Source organism: Sinocyclocheilus grahami, unplaced genomic scaffold, assembly GCF_001515645.1.
Source record: "Sinocyclocheilus grahami isolate Dianchi unplaced genomic scaffold, SAMN03320097.WGS_v1.1 scaffold278.1, whole genome shotgun sequence".
Classification (NCBI taxonomy): domain Eukaryota; kingdom Metazoa; phylum Chordata; class Actinopteri; order Cypriniformes; family Cyprinidae; genus Sinocyclocheilus; species Sinocyclocheilus grahami.
In genome coordinates, this window is record NW_015505457.1 from 1,091,148 (window position 1) to 1,111,516 (window position 20,369).

General features: G+C 37.7%; 1 protein-coding gene across 1 annotated transcript in view; it reads left to right on the forward strand.

Annotated features, from left to right (window-relative positions):
* The window catches only part of LOC107600134 (polypeptide N-acetylgalactosaminyltransferase 9-like), a 108,192-nt gene extending 92,238 nt beyond the window's left edge, over positions 1–15,954 (forward strand). Inside the window, exons 8-12 of the mRNA XM_016291935.1 lie at positions 5,605–5,790; positions 7,748–7,885; positions 10,543–10,638; positions 14,583–14,750; positions 15,305–15,954. Coding sequence (XP_016147421.1) covers positions 5,605–5,790; positions 7,748–7,885; positions 10,543–10,638; positions 14,583–14,750; positions 15,305–15,451 — 735 coding nt within the window. The 3' untranslated portion in view covers positions 15,452–15,954. The remainder of the gene's footprint in view (positions 1–5,604; positions 5,791–7,747; positions 7,886–10,542; positions 10,639–14,582; positions 14,751–15,304) is intronic.
* The last annotated feature ends 4,415 nt before the right edge of the window (positions 15,955–20,369 follow it).

The following is a 20,369-nucleotide window of genomic DNA, read 5'->3' on the forward strand; positions in this document are numbered from 1 at the left end:
ACAATGACTCTCTTTAAACACTTATTTAAAAAAAATAATAAATATTAGGGCTGTCAAATAATTAATCGCATACAAAAAAAAAAAGCACACACATACATGTATATATTTTAAATATATTTTTATATCTATTATATATACAGTATATATACATACATACATAGATAACATAATAAACTAAATATAACAAATTTTTTATCTTAAATTTATGCATGCATGTGTGCGTATTTATATCTATAATTTATGTATTTAGCAGACGCTTTTATCCAAAGCAACTTACAGTACATTCAGGCTATACATTTTTTACCAGTATCTGTGTTCCCTGGGAATTGAACCCATGGCTTTTTGCGCTGCTAACGCAATGCTCTACCACTGAATCACAGATTTAAAAAAAAATAAATACTTTCACACTTTATGTTTTATATAGGTAGAAAACATGTTCTCATTAAGATAAAAATTTAATATTGCATCTTAATACAAAAAAAATCTGGCTTTTTACTAGCATATCATATATTTTTAGTCATTTATACACTGACTTTTTTCATTGTTGCTTGTTAAATTGTTTGATGTGACCCCAGTGACATCTTGAGTAAAAGTCAAGGCAGACTGTGCAACATCTTTTATGGCACACTGTACAATATTCAACTGATGGCTTTGGACAGTATTCACTGGTTTTGACATTATTGATTGATTTTGCCCAATAATGAAAGAAATGATGGAACTTTTCAGTTTGTATCAGACAGCAAATTCTTGTAGAGTGTGCTCCTGGCTTTAGCTCCTTACAGTTGTACTGCCACCATCTTGTTTGCCATGAGTTTTTTTACCTTGATGCCTCTTCTCCAGACTGCTTAATTACGTCTGGAAAAAAAGTGGAACTCCGTAATGACAATCCCTCCCTCTCAGCGTGAGGTAAATGTGTTTCTGTCAGTGCTCTTCAACAATCATCATTTCATCAGCCTGGCTCCTGAGTCCAGAGAGAGTATTTTATTTTACTAATGTTATGAAAGAAACCTGCAGGAACGTGACCTGCGTGATGCTGACTTACCATCTCTTGATTCATACAATATCACTCCCACTTATATGCAAAAAAAGGTCAAATCTAAACAGTAACAGAGACTATTTTTATAGAGGACATCCTACATATATGCAATTATGGGCCTATATGATTTTTCATTTTGTCCCAAGGCATGCAGATTTATTCTGTGATATCCAGTCATTCAAAAGCAAGCGTAAAAACACAGGTTATTGCAGGATATTAAAGAAACCACTGAAAGCATTACAATGACTCTCTTTAAACACTTATTTAAAAAAAATAATAAATATTAGGGCTGTCAAATAATTAATCGCATACAAAAAAAAAAAGCACACACATACATGTATATATTTTAAATATATTTTTATATCTATTATATATACAGTATATATACATACATACATAGATAACATAATAAATATACTAAATATAACAAATTTTTTATCTTAAATTTATGCATGCATGTGTGCGTATTTATATCTATAATTTATGTATTTAGCAGACGCTTTTATCCAAAGCAACTTACAGTACATTCAGGCTATACATTTTTTACCAGTATCTGTGTTCCCTGGGAATTGAACCCATGGCTTTTTGCGCTGCTAACGCAATGCTCTACCACTGAGCCACAGGAACATTAACATCTACATAATAAATATACACAGTACACACCCATATATTATGTAAACACAATATTTTATTTTGGATGCGATTAATCGTGTTTAATCTTTAGGCAACCCTAAAATAATTAAAATACATTTTAAAAATAGTGTAAGATTTCCTTTGTAACTATTTAAACATGAAAGTTTGAAGTATAAAGATTGAAATAGTATTTTCTTGTAAAACATACTCAAGTAATCAATCATATTTATTTATTTTTCTTTGATATTGCTTCTATGACAACTTTTTCTTTTCTTTTCAAACCATGGTTTGCGGTTGCTTTTCAGAGTCCGGTGGTATTTATTTAAAAGGATGGCAGCATTCTTATGCTAAAGAGCATTTTATTTGACCAAAAAAATATAAAACATTACTAGTTCATTTAGTCAACATTTAATAGTTCATTAGCATATAGATAGCCTCAATGCTAACTCTCATTTTGATGCCATGGGTTTTTATCTCAGCTTTGTTCCTTATCATCATGTAAAGTGATTGTGTGATAAGTTGCAGGGTTTTTAATTATCTTTGGTTACACTAGCATTGTGGTGTTTAATGTAGGATTTTCAACTTCCATCTCAGAGAGTGGGCAGGCTCGTTACTCAACTCTAATCCAAACACTGAGGGCTAACAAGTTAATTTGTTGTCTTTTTTGTTCCGTGACTGGAAGTAGGCTTTTATTGAGCTTGAACAAAGCACACAATGGAATATTCACTGTGAGAGAGCAGGAAAAAGGTAGATCTACTGCATGTCGTCTGGCAGTGAGACCATAACAGAACTCAACTACTCTGAGATTGATTTTGTACACCAAGGTTGCACTATGGATCAGTGGTGCTGAAGCTGAAAGTATTTTCACAGCTAATGAAAGTCAGTGAATGCATAGCTAGTTCCAGTAATGTCATGGTTAGTGGAAAATAGAGGACCTCTAACTCTCAAAGCGAAGGTGTGCTAAAGAGAGGCAGTGCACTTCTACTAGTAGCACTCAAGCCTAAATCCACCAAAAATGCACAATGCGGTTCAAGACCATCTTTATAATTTTACTTATTTTGAATTTATTTTTGTTTTTGTTTTTTCCCCCACAGTTTCCTATTTCCCGTCCTGATTAATTCTAGGTGTTCCATGTTTTTCATTATTTTCTTTGAGTATTTGTTCATTTGTGACCCTGAACCACAAAACCAGTCTTAAGTGTCACATCTATACATCATCTGAAAGCTGAATAAATATTGTTCTATCCTAAAATAATATTGTTCTATCCTAACAAACCATATATCAATTCCATTGATATATGGTTTGTTAGGATAGAACAATATTTGGCCGAGATACAAATATTTGAAAATCTGGAATCTGAGGGTCCAAAAAAATTTTAATATTGAGAAAATCGCCTTTAAAGTTGTCCAAATGAAGTTCTTAGCAATGCATATTACTAATCAAAAATGAAGTTTTGATATATTTATGGAAGGACATTTACAAAATATCTTCATGGAACATGATCTTTATTTATTATTCTAATTATTTTTATAAAAGAAAAAAAAAACATAAAAGAAAAATCTATAATTTTGACCCATACAATGTATTTTTGGCTATTGCTACAAATATACCCCAGCGACTTAAGACTCCAGGGTCACATTTGTGTTCTCCTTTTATTTGTCTAGCTTCTTTTGATGTAAAATATATATTAAAATTGGTCTTCAATTCGTTTTAGTGTCCCTGTTTTCTACACCATTTGGTTACAGAATTCAGCATAGATGTAGCGTTGTATTCTGACTGAATATATTTTTCAAGCTACATGTAATCATGGATAATTAATTTTATTAATTTTATAGTTTTTGTTTACATTATAGAATATTATAGTATTATAGTATACTGTTAAAAGCACAAAGTGGTCTTGTAAACTGCCGTTCAAAAGTTTGGGGTCGGTAATTTTTTTAAATGTTTATGAAAGAAGTCTCTTATGCTCACCAAGGCTGCGTTTATTTGATCAAATATACATTAAAAACAGTAGAATTGTGAAATATTAATACAATTTTATTATATTACTTACAATTCCTGTGATAGCAAAGCTGAATATTTAGCAGCCATTACTCCTTCAGTGTCACATGATCCTACATAAATCATTCTAATATGCTGATTTGGCGCAACATTTCAAAATATTTTTTTATTATTATGAATGTTGAAAACAGTTGTTATGCTTAATTTTTCAGGTTTTTGATTAATAGAAATTTCAAAAGAGTTCCATTAAACTAGAAATGTTTTGTAATAATGCGAGTCTTTACAGTCACTTTGGATCAATTTAATGTGTCCTTGCTGAATAAAAGCATTCATTCTTTCAAAAAAAAAAAAAGGAAATTTTACTGACCCTGAACTTTTGAACAACATAGGTAATTTACATATAGAACTCTTAAAGGAACAGCATGTTTAATTCTAATGGCCATAGTGAGGGTAGAAAATTCTTATGTTAAACTAAATCATCACTGTTTCTGGTGCAAGAATCTTTGACTAAGTGCTAAAAAATGTAGAATGTAGTCCTTTCAAGTCTAGTAGCTCTGCTATCGTTGTTCTCCTACATTTCAAAGCACAAAGATAATACATAATCTTTTCCAAGCTACCCACCTGTAATGGTAATAGCCGATTATTAATCTACATATGTTCAAATACTCCAGCTTTTCATGTCAGTAGACCTTCTGTATCAGTGCTCCAACAGCAAAGCAGTTTCAGTAACGTCATCACTGCAGCAGCAGGCGGCTCTGCTTTATAATGGCATACATTTACTGCCTGTTTTTTCATATATTTCTATGATGTGGAGACAGACACATAGAGTCAGCATAATAGTGTGACTGGTGGGTCTCAGGGGAAAAACATATGTGCACTCGTTCTTCCACACATTCATTTATCACCCCCTTTCTCTCATCTCAGCACAAACTAATGGCCCTTAACACTTAATTGCTGTATCAAGCAAGCTCATACACTTTCTATTATGAAGGGAGCAAACCTCAATGGGCAAGTTGAGGCGCCCTAAATAAAAAGCAGTTCATTTTGAGCTCAATCTGATGTTTGGATGAGAATATTTAGATGGCAGTACATTTGACTCTGTTCTTTTTTCATATGCTGTAAATTGCACATCATTTGTTTTATGCTTACTCTCAGTCAGGACAGTCATCATTGCATGCAATAAGGAAACATAGGCATAAAAATGGAGTTCAAATCAGATTTAACTACTATTATTCAATTATGCGCACCAGCATCAGTTTTGCTCATACTAGAAACTTGTTTCTGCCACAGGGAAAAAAAATAAAAATTATAATAAATAAAAAATGTAATTGGGACTTTTTATCTTGCAATTCTTATTTCATGTTTGATAATTTAGACTTTTTTTCTCCCAATTAAGTGATGTAAATTCACAATTGCTTGATATAAACTCAGAATTGAGATGTTGAGTTGCTATTCTGAGCAGACAAGTCAGAATAGTGAGATATAAACTTGCAGTTGTGAGACATGATTGCCAGATATAAACTGATAATTTTGAGTTTACATATCACAATTTCAGTTTTTGTTTCCACCACAGATTAATAATAATAATAATGAAAGGTAGTTGCAACTTTTTATCTCACAATTCTGACTTTTTGAGTTTATATCTCATAATTCTGCCTGTTTTGTTTCTTGCAATTGCGAGTTTATTTTCTTTTCTTCTTAGAATAACAAGTTAACATCTCATAATTCTGAGTTTATATCACACAATTCTGAGTTTGTCTCACAATTCTGCCTTTTTTCAGAATCGTAATAAATTGTGAGATATAAGAATTGCGGGGGGGGGAAAGGGAATTCTAGAATAAAATATCTCAATTACATTTTCCATAAGAACCTGTTGTTCACAAAATGTAAAATATATATATTCATGTTAACTTGTTTACTGTCTCTGTCTGCAGGTGTGGCAGTGTGGCGGCAGTATGGAGGTTCTCCCGTGTGCCAGAGTAGCTCACATTGAACGCACAAAGAAACCGTACAACAATGACATTGACTACTATGCCAAGCGGAACGCGTTGCGGGCAGCAGAAGTTTGGATGGATGAGTTTAAGTCCCATGTCTACATGGCTTGGAATATCCCCATGAATGTGAGTGAAAGTTTTAGCAATCACGCTCACCTAACCTCATATGCTTGAGTCTAGACAGCCAACGGTTAATGGAAAATGATAGCTGTGATTAATTTTGTCCTGATTAATTTACTTGCGTGTCTTCTGTGCAAGGCACAACACACAGAACAAGGTTGTAGATTAAGTTTGGCAAATTGTCAGAGTCCGTTTTAATGTCGTCCTCAGCACACAATTACTGCAGTCATTGTCTTTGCAGTAAGTGATGCTGAGTTTCACACAGATATGCTGTAAATACATTATGCAGTATGTCAGTTTGAGTTTATTAATGAAGGGCACTTTTGTATCTTGCATTATCTAGTATTATAATTAAAGAAATATGCATTTAATTTTAAGAATCTTGATATGTAATCATAAGACTTTCTTCCTGAAAAGAATAGCAGAGTATTGAAAGCATAATTCAACCAGAGCCAGCACTTAAGTTATTAAAAGGTTTAATTGCACTGAAGTGTTTCAGGAATGGCCTTGGTCAATAAATGGAATGAGATACTTCACCACTTAAAAATTATTTCTCCTCACAGTTTTAAAATAGAAAACAAGTTCATAAAGCAGTAATGTTCAATTACACATGTACTATTACAAACACCCTCACTGTGCGTGTAACTGGTCTTCAGTACTGAGTAATGATAGTGATGTTTACTTATGAAAGAAAGCAGTGACATAACTGCAAAAGTAGTCTTTTACGCTGACAGTGCTACTGTTGCATATTCATACTGCAGATTTATACAGAAAATAAAGTGATTTATTCTCTACTACAGATTTCCTTAAATACTGGCGTTAATTTATAGAATAGTTATCTCAGACTTTTTCGAATAATGTGCGAGTATTGCTAGATTATGGTATGTTCATAAATAGCTGTTATTCATGAGCTGGTATTAATAAGAACGGTTAGGTTAATAGATAGGTTTAAAGTGAAGATATATATATATATATATATTATGGGTGTAACAGTACACAAACATGACAGTTCAATACGCACCTCGGTTTTGATGTCATGGTTTGGTACAGTTTCAGTACAGCAGGGGGAAAAACTAAACTTTTTTTTTTTTAACAAATTGCTCTTTCTTTAAATAAACTTAGTTATAATAAAAATGTTCTTAAGGATAAAAATCTCCCTTGGCTTATGCTCTAGTGAGCCCTTTTACATTAGACCTACTATAAGGTTACAGTTAACAACAGAGCCCAAACTTAAATTTAATTACTTTTTTAATTAATTTAATTTTTAAATATAACAAGCAACACTCAAAAAAAAAAAATGTATGCAAACATGTAAATTGCACATAATGTAGTTTTTAAATTAACTTCTAAATTATAAAAATTATATTTGTTGTTGAAATATATTATTTACACAGTGCCTCTCATTACTCGTTTCATAAGTAGATTTATTTAAACATTAAATAATTAAGACATCACTAACAGGTAAAGTAAAATATAATGAGTATATAGTCTAATATTTCGTGAAATGCTCTTCTCTCAACTTCATTTATAGCGCACTAATGAGCTGTGGACACTGATGACGTGCCTGAGGTAAATGAAATGCTACGTGGCATTTTGTTTACAAGCTGTTTTATTAGCGTCTTTCCAAGGTTGAAACACTGATTGGGCGATTACGTGAGGCATGAGATGTTCATTCATGTTTATTAGTAGTAAAGAGGAAGAGATGATCGCACTGCTGTTTGAACTGAGGCGTTTATACAGCGATTTGTCGCGCAACATCAAAGAGTGTCAAAACAGCATTTATTGTTAGAATTTCCTGAAAAAAGGACATAATTTGAAATATGAGACTTTGTTTCTTATTAAAAGTAACAATGTATAAAACTGGAAGTTTCCAATGAAGTTCCACTCGTCCAGTGTATTCAAATGTTTTGCATAAAACAGCGCCTGCCAAATGACAACTCACAGTCTCTTTCTGTTGTTCCAGAACCCAGGAGTGGATTTTGGAGACGTGTCAGAGCGTGTAGCGCTGAGAAAGAAAATGAACTGCAGGAACTTTCGCTGGTACCTCGAGCATGTCTATCCTGAGATGAGAATTTACAACAACACCATCACTTATGGAGAGGTAATAAAGACAAACCAACCCCTTATACAACTTTTAAACCAACAAAACCTTTCATAGAAAGGCATGTACTTTCACACACTGTTTAATGTCTCTATAATCCTGTGAAAAATCTATCATTCTGTTACACTTTTTTTGGCAGATATTAAAGTAATAATTCACTTCAACAGTTTGCTAAAGATTCTAAGTATATACTACCTATATATACTATCTACGTACGTGTGTGTGTGTGTCTATATACAGTGCTGCTTGAAAGTTTGTGAACCCTTTACAATTTTCTATATTTCTGCATAAATATGACACTGTTAGTTTAATGTCTCTATAATCCTGTGAAAAATCTATCATTCTGTTACACTTTTTTTGGCAGATATTAAAGTAATAATTCACTTCAACAGTTTGCTAAAGATTCTAAGTATATACTACCTATATATACTATCTACGTACGTGTGTGTGTGTGTGTCTATATACAGTGCTGCTTGAAAGTTTGTGAACCCTTTACAATTTTCTATATTTCTGCATAAATATGACCCAATTCATCATCAGATTTTCGCACAAGTCCTGAAAGTAGACAAAGAGAACCCAATCAAACAAATGAGACAAAAATATTTTCTTTGTCATTTATTTATTGAGAAAAATGACCCAGTGTTACATTTCTGTTTGTAAATGTAAGTGTCCATGGCAGAGCTGCAAGGAGAAAGCCACTGTTCTCCAAAAAGAAAATCACTGCCCATCTGCAGCTTGCTAAAGATCATGTGGACAAGCCAGAGGACTATTGGAGAAATATTTTGTGGACAGATGAGACCAAAATAGAATTTTTTGGTTTATATGAGAAGTGTTTTGTTTGGAGAAAAGAACACACTGCATTCTAGCATAAGAACCTCATCCCATCTGTGAAACATGGTGGTGGTAGTATCATGGTTTGGGCCTGTTTTTGCTGAATCTGGGCCAGGACGACTTACCATCATTAATGGAACAATGAATTCTGAATTATACCAGCAAATTCTAAAGGAAAATGTCAGGACATCTGTCCGAGAACTGAGTCTCAAGAGAAACTGGGCCATGCAGCAATACAGCTACCCCAAGCAACGACCCTTGTATTAAAACTAATACAAGATGTTGTGTAGGACTGATCAGCAGTTACAAGAAACTTTACCTGCAGTTTCTCATGCAAAATTGGGTTTCACATACTTTTGCACCGCACCGATATGTAACAATGGATAATTTTTGTCAATAAATAAATGACAAAGAAAACATTTTTGTCTCATTTGTTTGACTGGGTTCTCTATGTATACTTTCAGGACTTGGGTGAAAATCTGTTGATGAATTGGGTCATATTTATGCAGAAATATAGAAAAGTGTAAAGGGTTCACAAACTTTCAAGCAGCACTGTATCTATTGTCGCGGGGTGAATGAGAGCACAGACCCGGTACTGGTCGAAAGAGCCCCGGAGGGTGATTTATTTGCCCACACACTGATCACACGTGCCCTTGATGACTGGTGCTCGGTGCCTGTCTCAGAGTGGTGCTTGTGGGGTGAAGTGCCGTGGTGCAGATCCCTCTCCCTGGGTGCCTTCAGACTCTGTGAAATAAGGAGAACAATCGTTAATGCCGCCTGTTAAGCTCGGTCAGTTATGCTACAAGGGGAGTGCCCATTGCTCTGTTTCTCTAAATAATCCATTCACAATTTAAAGGAAAAGTTTTCTTTGTCTAAGAGGACCGAACGTCCAGATATACAAAATATTTCTATTTCAAATCAATAGTGTTCTTTTGAACTTTCTATCTAGCAAAGAATACTGAAAAAATGTCACGTTTTCCACAAAAATATTAAGCAGCACAACTGTTTTCAACATTGATAATAATAAGATCTTAATCGCCAAATCAGCATATTAGAATGATTTCTGAAGAATATTAGAATGATTTCAGAAGAAAAATTACTTTTTAAAATATATTTCATAGAAATTTTCATAGAAAACTATTAATGCTTCATATACAGTATAATAGTACTTTTTTATTGTATTTGCATCCCTGGTATATTGTACTTTACATATGATTACATTATTTAAGCACTGTAATTTGTGTCTATATACTGAATGGTAAAAACTGCAGTAATAAAGTAGAAATGTAAAGATAATTGGTTTCCATAGCAACAGTGTAGCAAGCATTGTGATTAGCTCCAATTTCCTCATAATGAGATTTAATGAGGCCCTTATTAACGTTGGAGTGTGTGTGGGTAGGAGGAGGGAGGAGTGTATGTGTATGTGTGTTAGAATTCAACAGGCCTAAATCTCAATAGAAGAGAAATCTTACAGTATTTTCAATTTGTTGAAGAAAAATGAGACCTGCATTTCTACACTGACCTCTGGAACTGCAGAGGTGGAAAATCTATAGCTATATTGGAATAGTTTGTCTCTGAAAATATCCCTGCTAGACCACAGATTCCACATATCTCATCCTCTGTCCAGTATTAGGTTTTATGGACGGTCAATGTTGTCATCTCCCAAATGGATTTGACAAGGCATCTGTGCATGCATTTATGTTTAACATTCAGAGCAGCACTAATGCTATAAACTACATTAGGTAGCTTAATAGTACACAGTGTGCTCACGCTTCTTGCGTCATGATTTAGCTACCTGTGTTTATTATTGTTTATTTATTTTTCAGGTGCGAAACAGTAAAGCCAGTGGATACTGCCTTGATCAGGGGTCAGAGGAGGATGACAGGGCCATACTCTACCCATGTCACGGCATGTCATCACAGGTTGGTGTGTTTTCTTTTTCTAGTGTTTCTAATTCTTTTTTATTAAAATTTCACCACTGGTTTGGGGGTCAGTGAGGGCTTTTTTTATTACTTATTTTATTATTTAAATTTTCTATATATTTGTTATTTTTAATTAATACTTTTACTCATCAAGGATGCATTAAATTCAAAGGTGACAGTACATTGTTACAAAATATTTATATTTCAAATCAATGCCTTTGAACTTTCTATTTAGCAAAGAATACTGAAAAAAGCTATGTATCACGGTTTCCACAAAAATATTAAGCAGCACAACTGTTTTCAACATTGATAATAAGCTCTTGATCACCAAATAAGCATTTTAGAATGATTTCTGAAGAATAATGTGCCCCTAAAAACTGGAGTAATGGCTGCTGAAAATTCAGCTTTATCATTACAGGAATGAATTACATTTTACAATATATTTCAATAGAAATCAAAAATGTTAATGCTTCATATATAATAGTATTTTTGACTGTATTTGATCAAATAAATGCAGCTTTGGTAAACATCGTAATGTTGCGAGGATGGGCAGAGGCGAGTTTTTAAGTGCACGCTGTTTGATGAAGAAAACTGAAACAATAAACCAAATAACACCAACAAAACTCAAGCAGAAATGGCAGCGACCATTACGATCAACAACAGACAAAGCACAAGAGAAACACAAGGGCTATTTAATACACAGGAGATCAAAAGGGACCAATGAGTTACTATGGGAACCAACAAGCAGATGGGTGTGGTCCAGTGATTGGCTATGGCAACTAATGAGGGTAACTATGGAGACAAACAAGGCACACCAGAAAGGGGCAGAACATACACAGAAAACATGTAGCATAGCCCCCACCTAAGAACCAGATTCCAGATTCTCCGCCCCAAAAAAAAAAACACAACAAAAGTCCAGGAGGGTGTTGGAGCGGAGGTGGAACAGGGGGAGGGATGGTGGGCCAGGCCCATGGAGTCGAAAAGGGCCTGTGGAGACTGAGGTGGAGCAAGACACCAGGGCAGGGTGACAGGACAGACAGAAAGTTCAGGGATGACCTCCGTGGTCGTTACAGGAGACACAGAGAGTTCAGGGATCGCCACCTCTTCGGGAGGTTCTGTAGCAGTCATCACCACCTCAGGAAATACTGCAGCGGTCAGCACTACCTTGTGAGGTTCTGTAGCGGTCGTTGCCGCCACCACAGAGAAATTATATGGCAGTCACCACCACCTCGGAAGGTTTTGCAGCTGTCACCGCCAATTCAGGGGATGCTAAGTCCAAAAACTCATGGGTATGGTTCTTGAGGGAGTGCTCGCCCTGGCGCAGGAGAGTAAGCTGCATACCTGTTAGAGTCATTGTACAGTCTGTTGTTCTGTAATGTTGCGGGGACTGGAGGGAATAAGCAGAGGTGAGTATCTAAGTGCAGGCTGTTTAATGAAGAAAACTGAAACAAACAATAAACCAAAACACAGGGAAACAAGGAACAAAACACAAGCAGAAATGGCAACTATTAAGATCAACAACAGACAAAGCACAAGAGAAAAACAAGGGCTATTTATACACAGGAGAACAAAAGGGACCAATGAGTTACTATGGGAACCAACAAGCAGATGGGTTTGGTCCAATGAGTGGCTATGCACACAGCAGAGGGCAGAACACACACAGGGAACATGTAACATAAGAAACAAACATAAGAGACTTTCTAAAACATTACAAAATCTTGTAAACCCCAAACTTTTGAATGCTAGTGTGTGTATTATATATATATTTAAATTAGATTTGTAATTGAAACACATTTTGTCAATCTCAGTGTACACCTATTTCACATTGGTGGTGCACTGCACCATTGCCTGGAGATAGAGAGCAGCTTAGGTTGAAATTACCTGTAAATTGTATCTCAGTTTCTGTGTCCTGTCCTTTCATAACTGCTTCTCTTGCAAAATAGTTGTTAGAAGTCATCAGTTTATGTGAATTTGACATCTAACATTTTTATTCATTCAGGTTATATGGATGTGGAATAATCAAACAGTTCTCCTATCAGGCTATGTATGACCTTTGACAGCGTGATTTGACCTTTTCGTTGTCATTCATACAAAATAGAGACATGCTCCTTTGAACAATTTAAAATACAGTCTCTCTTTCTCTTTCTCTTTCTCTCTCTCTGCTTTGTTCTCTCTTCCTCCCTCCTAAATCGTGTAAAGGAATGACAGTCTTAGTCCATAATCCAGGCCTAAGGGAAATAAAGCAATTGAAGTATATTCCCATTGTATCATCAAATTACAATAAAAGCTGGTTTTACATGATACAGCTAAGCTTCATTTTTTCCCCATGTTTTATCATCTCCTTGCCCAATGACAAATTAAAAACAGGAATGATTCATGGCTGCTGTGTCACTGAAGCCCCAGTAAAAATTAACCATTTGAAATTATTTATTTTCATTTATTTATTTAAATTAATATTACAAATATTGGTTGTGGCCTTGCAAATTCATTCAGAAATCTAAAGCATATTCAAGTGGGGGTTTTACCTCTTATAATTTTCCATGAATACAAAAAAAAAGATTATTATATTATTTGATATCTATGATCGTTTATGAAGAAAAAATGTTTTAATGTGTTGATTGTCAAGCTTGTTCAAACAGTCTGCCTTCTCCTACTTGTTATTGTTTTAATGAAAAATCCTTTGTTACTTTGTCCTCTGTGAGCTTGTCTGTGTGTGGTACATCATCTAAGTGAATGCATGGCCACTATGAGAGCTGGAATCAGCTTACAGTATGCATGAAGATGAGCTCACTCTATTGTCCTCCTGCTGTTTTCACCTTGGTCACTGGACAATTACCCTCGGTTCTATAGATTAAGTTTACTCAATAGTGCGAGCTTGATTTTCATTGAATGTCAGCTTGTACTTCATTGTGATGTGCTGACCTTGGGATCTGATATCTAAGAGATTGACTTTCAGCTGAATTATTGACCTGTGTTATTCAGTGCCGTGTACTTACCGTAATAGATAGCTGCTATCTAGACTTCCATCTCTCTAGACAGTTTGTGTACACTTCAGTGTGATGGTGCTTTTAATCATATAGCTAAGTACTACCTATATCTGTTGGAGTGTTCTTAAAGGAATAGCTCACCCAAACATTTTATTTTTCAGAGATTTAATCACCCTCAGGCCACATCTTGTAAAAGAGTTTGTTTTTGCATCAGAACAGATTTTGAGAAATGTAGCATCCCATCACTTGCTCACCAATGAATCCTCTGCAGTGAAAGGGGTGCCGTCAGAATAAGAGTCCAAACAGCTGATAAAAACATCACAATAATCCACAAGTAATCCACATGACTCCAGGTTATTAATTAATGTCCTTTGAGGCAAAAATCTATGTGTTTGTAATTTACAAATTCATAATTGAAATATTTTTAACTTGAAACCATGGCTTCCGGTCCTCTATCCATAATACTGATTTCTCCAGTGAAAACGTTGTCTAATCTGAATCAGGAGAGAAATATGCACAGATCAAGCACCGTTTACCAGAGCGTTTAACAGTACAAAACAGTTCTAAACAAATATGTTGGTGGATTGTGATGTGAGAGGACAACAGGGGGTGGAATTTTTCACTGGAGAAAGTGTTATTATGGATCATGGAGTCATATTTTGCCCAGAAGCAACAGTTAAAGCACCATAAAAATGCCTGTTTTTGTCCATACATTTAAAGCCACTGATGTCCAAAACAACATTGGACCCCACCGACTTTTATATGGTCAAAAACACACTGAGGCATTTTTCAAAATATATTCCACTGAAGAAAGAAAGTCACAACATGAGGGTGAGAAAATTATAATGGCATTTATGGGTGGACTATGCCTTTAAGCTGTATGTCTAAGACCATCCATTTCATTTTATATATCACATGCTTCCTTTTCTCACATTGTAACTTGATGTTTTGTTTCAGCTGGCAAGGTACACCACTGAGGGCTTACTGCAGTTAGGAGCCCTGGGGTCGACTACGTTTCTGCCTGATACAAAATGCCTGGTGGATGATGGAAGAGGAAAGACTCCGAGCTTGAAAAAATGTGATGCTGTCACCAGGTCCTCCCAGAGGCTCTGGGATTTTACTCAGGTAAGTGAACACACTTATACAAAACAATTTATTTATTAGCTTGCTGAACGCTTCATATTAATATTTTATTCTCCACTTGAGACTTTGATGGATTTTATGTAATTAAATGGAGAATGTCATTTTGTCAAAGAAAAACATTACTTTTAAAATAAACATCAGATATTTTAAACTGGATTCTTAAAAAATACTATTTTCTTTTTAAAAAGCACCCTTAATATATATTTTAATGTACGCCAATGTTTAAAAGTTTGGGTCTGTAAGATTTTTTTATGTTTTTAAAAAGAGGTTTCTTATGCTCAACAAGGCTACGTTTATTTGATAAAAAAATACTGTCATAAATATTTTTGGGGGATTGTTTATTCTTTTCTCAATATAAAGTTCCAAAGAACATCATTTATTTGAAATAGAAATCTTTTGTATCATTATGAATGTCTCACTTTAATACATCCTTGCTGAATAAAAGTATTAGTTTAAAAAAATCTTACTGACCCCAAACTTTTGTAGGAAGTGTGTGATGCCAAAAATAATAAAGTTCTTAAATATTTATTTCATAGAATGGACCCATCATAAGTCGAGACACAGGACGTTGTTTGGAGGTTGAAATGTCAAAAGATGCAAACTTTGGCCTGCGACTGGTCGTCCAGCGCTGCTCAGGGCAGAAATGGATTATTCGGAACTGGATAAAATACCCCAGACACTGAGGAACATCCAACCTTAAAAATAACCTCCCTGAGCTGGAGAGCAGCCATAGACACAAACCCTAAGTCTGGGGTTGAGACAGACGAGCAGAACTCTCTTTCGGGGTAAAATGCTTTCAATATAGATGTCTAAAGGTGAAATATTGTCTTTGGACGCATTTACTGTTGAGCGAGCAGATAAAGCAGAAGGCCGTCATCAAAAGAGAAAGACTTGCTCATGGCAAGTCCTCTGTACAGACTCCCAGTTTACTGCAGCATACTTGTGTTCCCGAGTGGAATTCCGATGAGCTGTCTTAGTGAAATTCCGAGAGAAATATTCAAAAGAGTTGCGGATAAACAAAGAGAGAGGAAGCGAAAGTTGCAAAACCCTCTGAGCAAAATCTCGATTTTTACTTCTTATCAATTGCCATATCAACACTTATTTCTTCAGGCTGTGAATTGCTTTGGATAATTGAATATCCACGTTGAAACTTTAAATGGGTATTCCAAGTGCTACAGAACAAAAAAGAAAGTAGTATAGACTTTAATAGTTTCAGCTATTTTTGCTATCGAGTATTTTCTTTCCTTGATTTACAGACTTAATTGCTAATGCACAACAAAACCATGTGTTCACTCAAGAACTCATGTGCCTTTCTCCATCTTTATGCCATCAGACCAGGGAATGTTGCTCCCTAAGCATGTACAAAATATTTGATTTTAAATTAATTAAAATATGAATATAATGTTAAGAGGTCTTATTGTAGAAACACGTTGTAAAATACTAAAACATGATAATCCAGGATAATCCAATAAAAACAAGTTTTCTTTTCTTTTGTACAATGTTGCGTGATTTAATTTATGTGAAAATCAGTAAAGAAAAATTATCAATGTTGATTAATATTATAGGATCGATGACATCACATTTGGAAGGAATAAGTATGAAAGGTTAAATTTTCTAGCAAAGTCAATGTGAAACGATGTTTGAAACCCATTGTATTTTAATGTGATTTTGTAAACAAGACTTGAAATTATGCATTGGAAATTGAAAAAAGTACACTCCTTTTGTGCAATGGCAAATGTTCAATAGATGTTAATGAAATAGCTCACCAAAAATGAACAATTGGCTGAAATTTATTCACTCTCAGGCCATCCAAGATGTAGATAAGTTTGCTTCTTCATCAGAACAGATTTGGAGAAATTTAGCAATGCATCACTTGCTCACCAGTGGATCCTCTGAAGTGAATGGGTGCCTTCAGAATGAGAGTCAATAAATAATCAGTGCCAATTAATAATAATAATTTTTAAGAGTGTAAGAGGGATTGGTATGTAAGAGGGACTAAACTAAATGGAAAACTGTAGAGGATGAATTCAAGTTTTTATGAATTTATGAAAGATTGGACTTTGCACTGAAAAATTGTTCAACGTAATGTATTCTCAGAAGGTAGACAGAATGATAGAATAATTCCTGTTAACATTTTTGCCTCCACAGTTTATTGTCTGAAGCTCTATATCTGAATTCCTGAGAAACTAGTTGAGAAAAAGAAAGGACAACCAGAGTTAAGCTTTGCATTTACACACATTTTCACTGCAGGATGTACAATCTACTCATTACAAACCACACAACTCATCACTAGAGCACTGAATGCTTCTCAAGCGATCAAACTCAGCATGTAGCTTCTCTTTTTTCTTTCCTCTGTCATCTGCAGTGAAAGCCACTCCATTTCTTTCCTCTCAAGTGTTTATTGCTCATGTATTCCTGAGAGAGAGAGCGCAATGCCTGACTATGGCAGAAACGCTTGGAAGAAGCCATCCAACTGTAAGCACTTCTTATATGACCACCTGTGTGTTCTCAAGCTATTTTTTTTATTTATTTTCCAGCACGTTTACTAAAAGAGATTGCAGAAACCTGCTCAGTCAGGCTTCAGCTGTTCAGCTTTCATAAACAAGCATCTTCTCCCTCCACTTGTCTACAAGGGGAAGGTTTTATTTAAAACCACACTGGAGACCCAACAAACGCTGTCGCTGCAAATTCACTCATAGCAGGCATGTGGTGCAATGAAACAAATAGGAGAAATATATTAGCGGACTGGGGTCCCTGTGTTTTTGCTTAGGCTTTTTACACATGACGAGGTTCAACGATGAAGTCACAGGAGGAAACGCACAGTGACCATGTATCTATGAATCATTCCACAATCTGCTTCCTTCAAGACGACCAACTAATGCAGTAGACCTGCTGAGCCCAGCACTTTGAGCCAGTAGTGGGAGAGCTGGTGATGCTAGTCGAATGATTTTGTGGTTAAATATAACAGATGAAATTAGTGCTTTCTATATTGAATAACTCAAAACCTTTTTTGAAAAGTTCAAATTAATTAAATTAAAGCTTAAACCCTTTCAGTCTGTCACTCCGTGTCACGTCGGTGACCGACGAATTGGGATCTCGCTTCGAGAGACCAATCTACTTCGAGTGTAAACTAAACGAGCCAATGCACATTGGCATGCGATGATTGCATCCAGCTGCCGCTGATTGCAGTGCGAGTATAATTAGGCAGCGGGTGCAACGCATACTCAGCTTTTCACTTTGGAGCCGAGCGGTTCTATTGTTCTGCTCTGCCTTTTCGTCTGAGAGGAATTCTTAAACGCCTGGTGTTGGTGTGATGGCACTGCAGCGGTGGTTCCACTGTGCGCTTCAGCACTTCTGAGAGAGCTATTTCCCTAAAAGAGCAAGACACGGGTTGCATCTTTTTAAAGATGTCATTCCACTCGTGTGTTTCTGGATGCAGTCACGATCACTGCATCTCGTGTTTGGGCCTTGAACACGCTGAGGCAGCCTTCGTGGATGAGTCATGCCGTCATTGTGGCGGTATGACCATCACGACGTTGCGGCTGAGACTCCAACACATCAAAGCAGGTGGAGTCTCCTTACCTATGGCCCGATCTAGTCACATTACTGTTCCGCAGAAGAGGGCTACTTCGGTGAATAGGGTAGCCTGAGGGTTACAGTGGGGCAGCATACAGGGTGAGCTGGAGTCTGGGTTTGAGGACTCGGCTGCACTGCCCCCTTCGGGGAGAGTGGCGTTGCCCGAGCCTGACCCAGAATTAACGACTATGCTTTCCTGGGCTGCCAAGGCAGTCGGGCTCGTGCGGTGGAGCGTGCGGTTACAATGCAATTGTGTCCAAGGAGCACTTCCACCTGGAGGAGTAACCCTTGTCTCCCATCCAGGGCCTGTAAGTTCTCATCCATGCTTACAGCCAAGGCTTATGGTGCCGCTGGACAGGCTGCCTCCGCCCTGCACGCCATGGCACTCCTGCAAGTATACCAGGCCAAGGCATTAAAGGAGTTGCACAAGGGTAGTTCTGACCCAGGGTTGATGCAGGAGCTGCGCACGCTCCCTGGGTCAGACGATGGCCACGTTGGTGGTCCAGGAACGCCATCTCTGGCTGAACGTGGCGGATATGCGGGAGACCGACAAATAACGTTTTCTCGACTCCCCTATCTCCCAGGCTGGCCTTTTTGGCGATGCAGTCGAGAGCTTTGCCCAACAGTTCTCGGCTGCCCAGAAGCAGACGGAGGCTATCAAGCACATATTGCCCCGGCGGCCCGCTGCTGCTTTCCCCCCGCCGCTGGCTGCAGCCGCTCCGCCTGCTCGTTGTCGAGGGCGCCCCCCTGCGGCTTCCTCCGCCCTTGCTTAGCCTCAGCAGCAGTGTCCACCGAGGCCACAGCGAGGAGCTGGCCACAGGGGTGCGGCGCCACCCGTCCAGGCCTCCGCCAAACCAGGCGCGCAAGCGGAAGTGCAAGCGACGGGCAACCCTGAGACGGGCGAGGTGGAAGGGACAGCTCTTTGGGAGATGGTGAGGGCCGGGTGGAGAATCCTTTGTTTCCTTTTCTTTTTGTTCCGCCACTGGCCTTTCAGCCAGCGGTACCAAAACCATAAAAAAGAGCAGTTTCTACCATCTTTGAGTTCCGAGAGGGCGCGAATGACGTTGAGTCACGCTATGCCTGGCCAGCCTCATCCCCCTCTACTATCGCCAGTGGGCAGCAAGGCCCGGTTCAAGGAGCCTTCTCCCGCGCCCCCTGTCCAACCGTGGAGCCAGGTATGGGTTGCACTGCACACCCAGACCCCACTTCGGGACGCTATGCTTTCCGAGTCGGGTCCCTGTCCTCCACCACACTGCCCCACTGTTGGTACGTCTGTGGTCCCTCTGTTCCCACTTGCATGGTTTCTGGGAGCCTGGCTAGCGCTTCCCAATCCGTCTCGCTGGCTCATTCGGACCGTCAGACTCAGCTGTGCGATTCAGTTCACCCGGCGTCCCCCCAAGTTCAGGGGCATCCAGTTCACCTCCGTGCTGACCAGCAATGCGCCTGTCTTACGGGCAGAAATCGCAGTCCTGCTGGCGAAGGACGCGATAGAGCCGGTTCTTCCAGTCGATATGAGGTTGGGGTTTTACAGCACTTACTTCATTGTACCCAAGAAAGGTGGTGGGTTACGACCAATCTTGGACCTGCGAGTTTTGAACCGGGCCCTTCACATACAACCGTTCAAAATGTTTATGGAGAAACGCATTTTCGAATGCATCCGTCCCCAAGATTGGTTTTACACGTACTTTCATGTCTCGACTCTCCCTCGGCACAGGCCGTTTCTCCGCTTTGCATTCGAGGGATGGGCATACCAGTACAAGGTCCTTCCCTTCGGGCTGTCCCTGTCGCCCCACGTCTTTAAGAAGGTTGCGGAGGCAGCTCTTGTTCCCATGAGAGAACACGGCATTTGCATTCTCAACTATCTCGACGATTGGCTCATCCGGGCTCAGTCGCGGGATCAGTTGTGTGAGCACAGGGACATGGTGCTCAGTCACCTCAGCCAGTTGGGACTTCGGGTCAACTGGGAAAAGAGCAAACTCTATCAATGCAGAGGATCTCTTTTCTTGGTATGGAGTTGGACTCGGT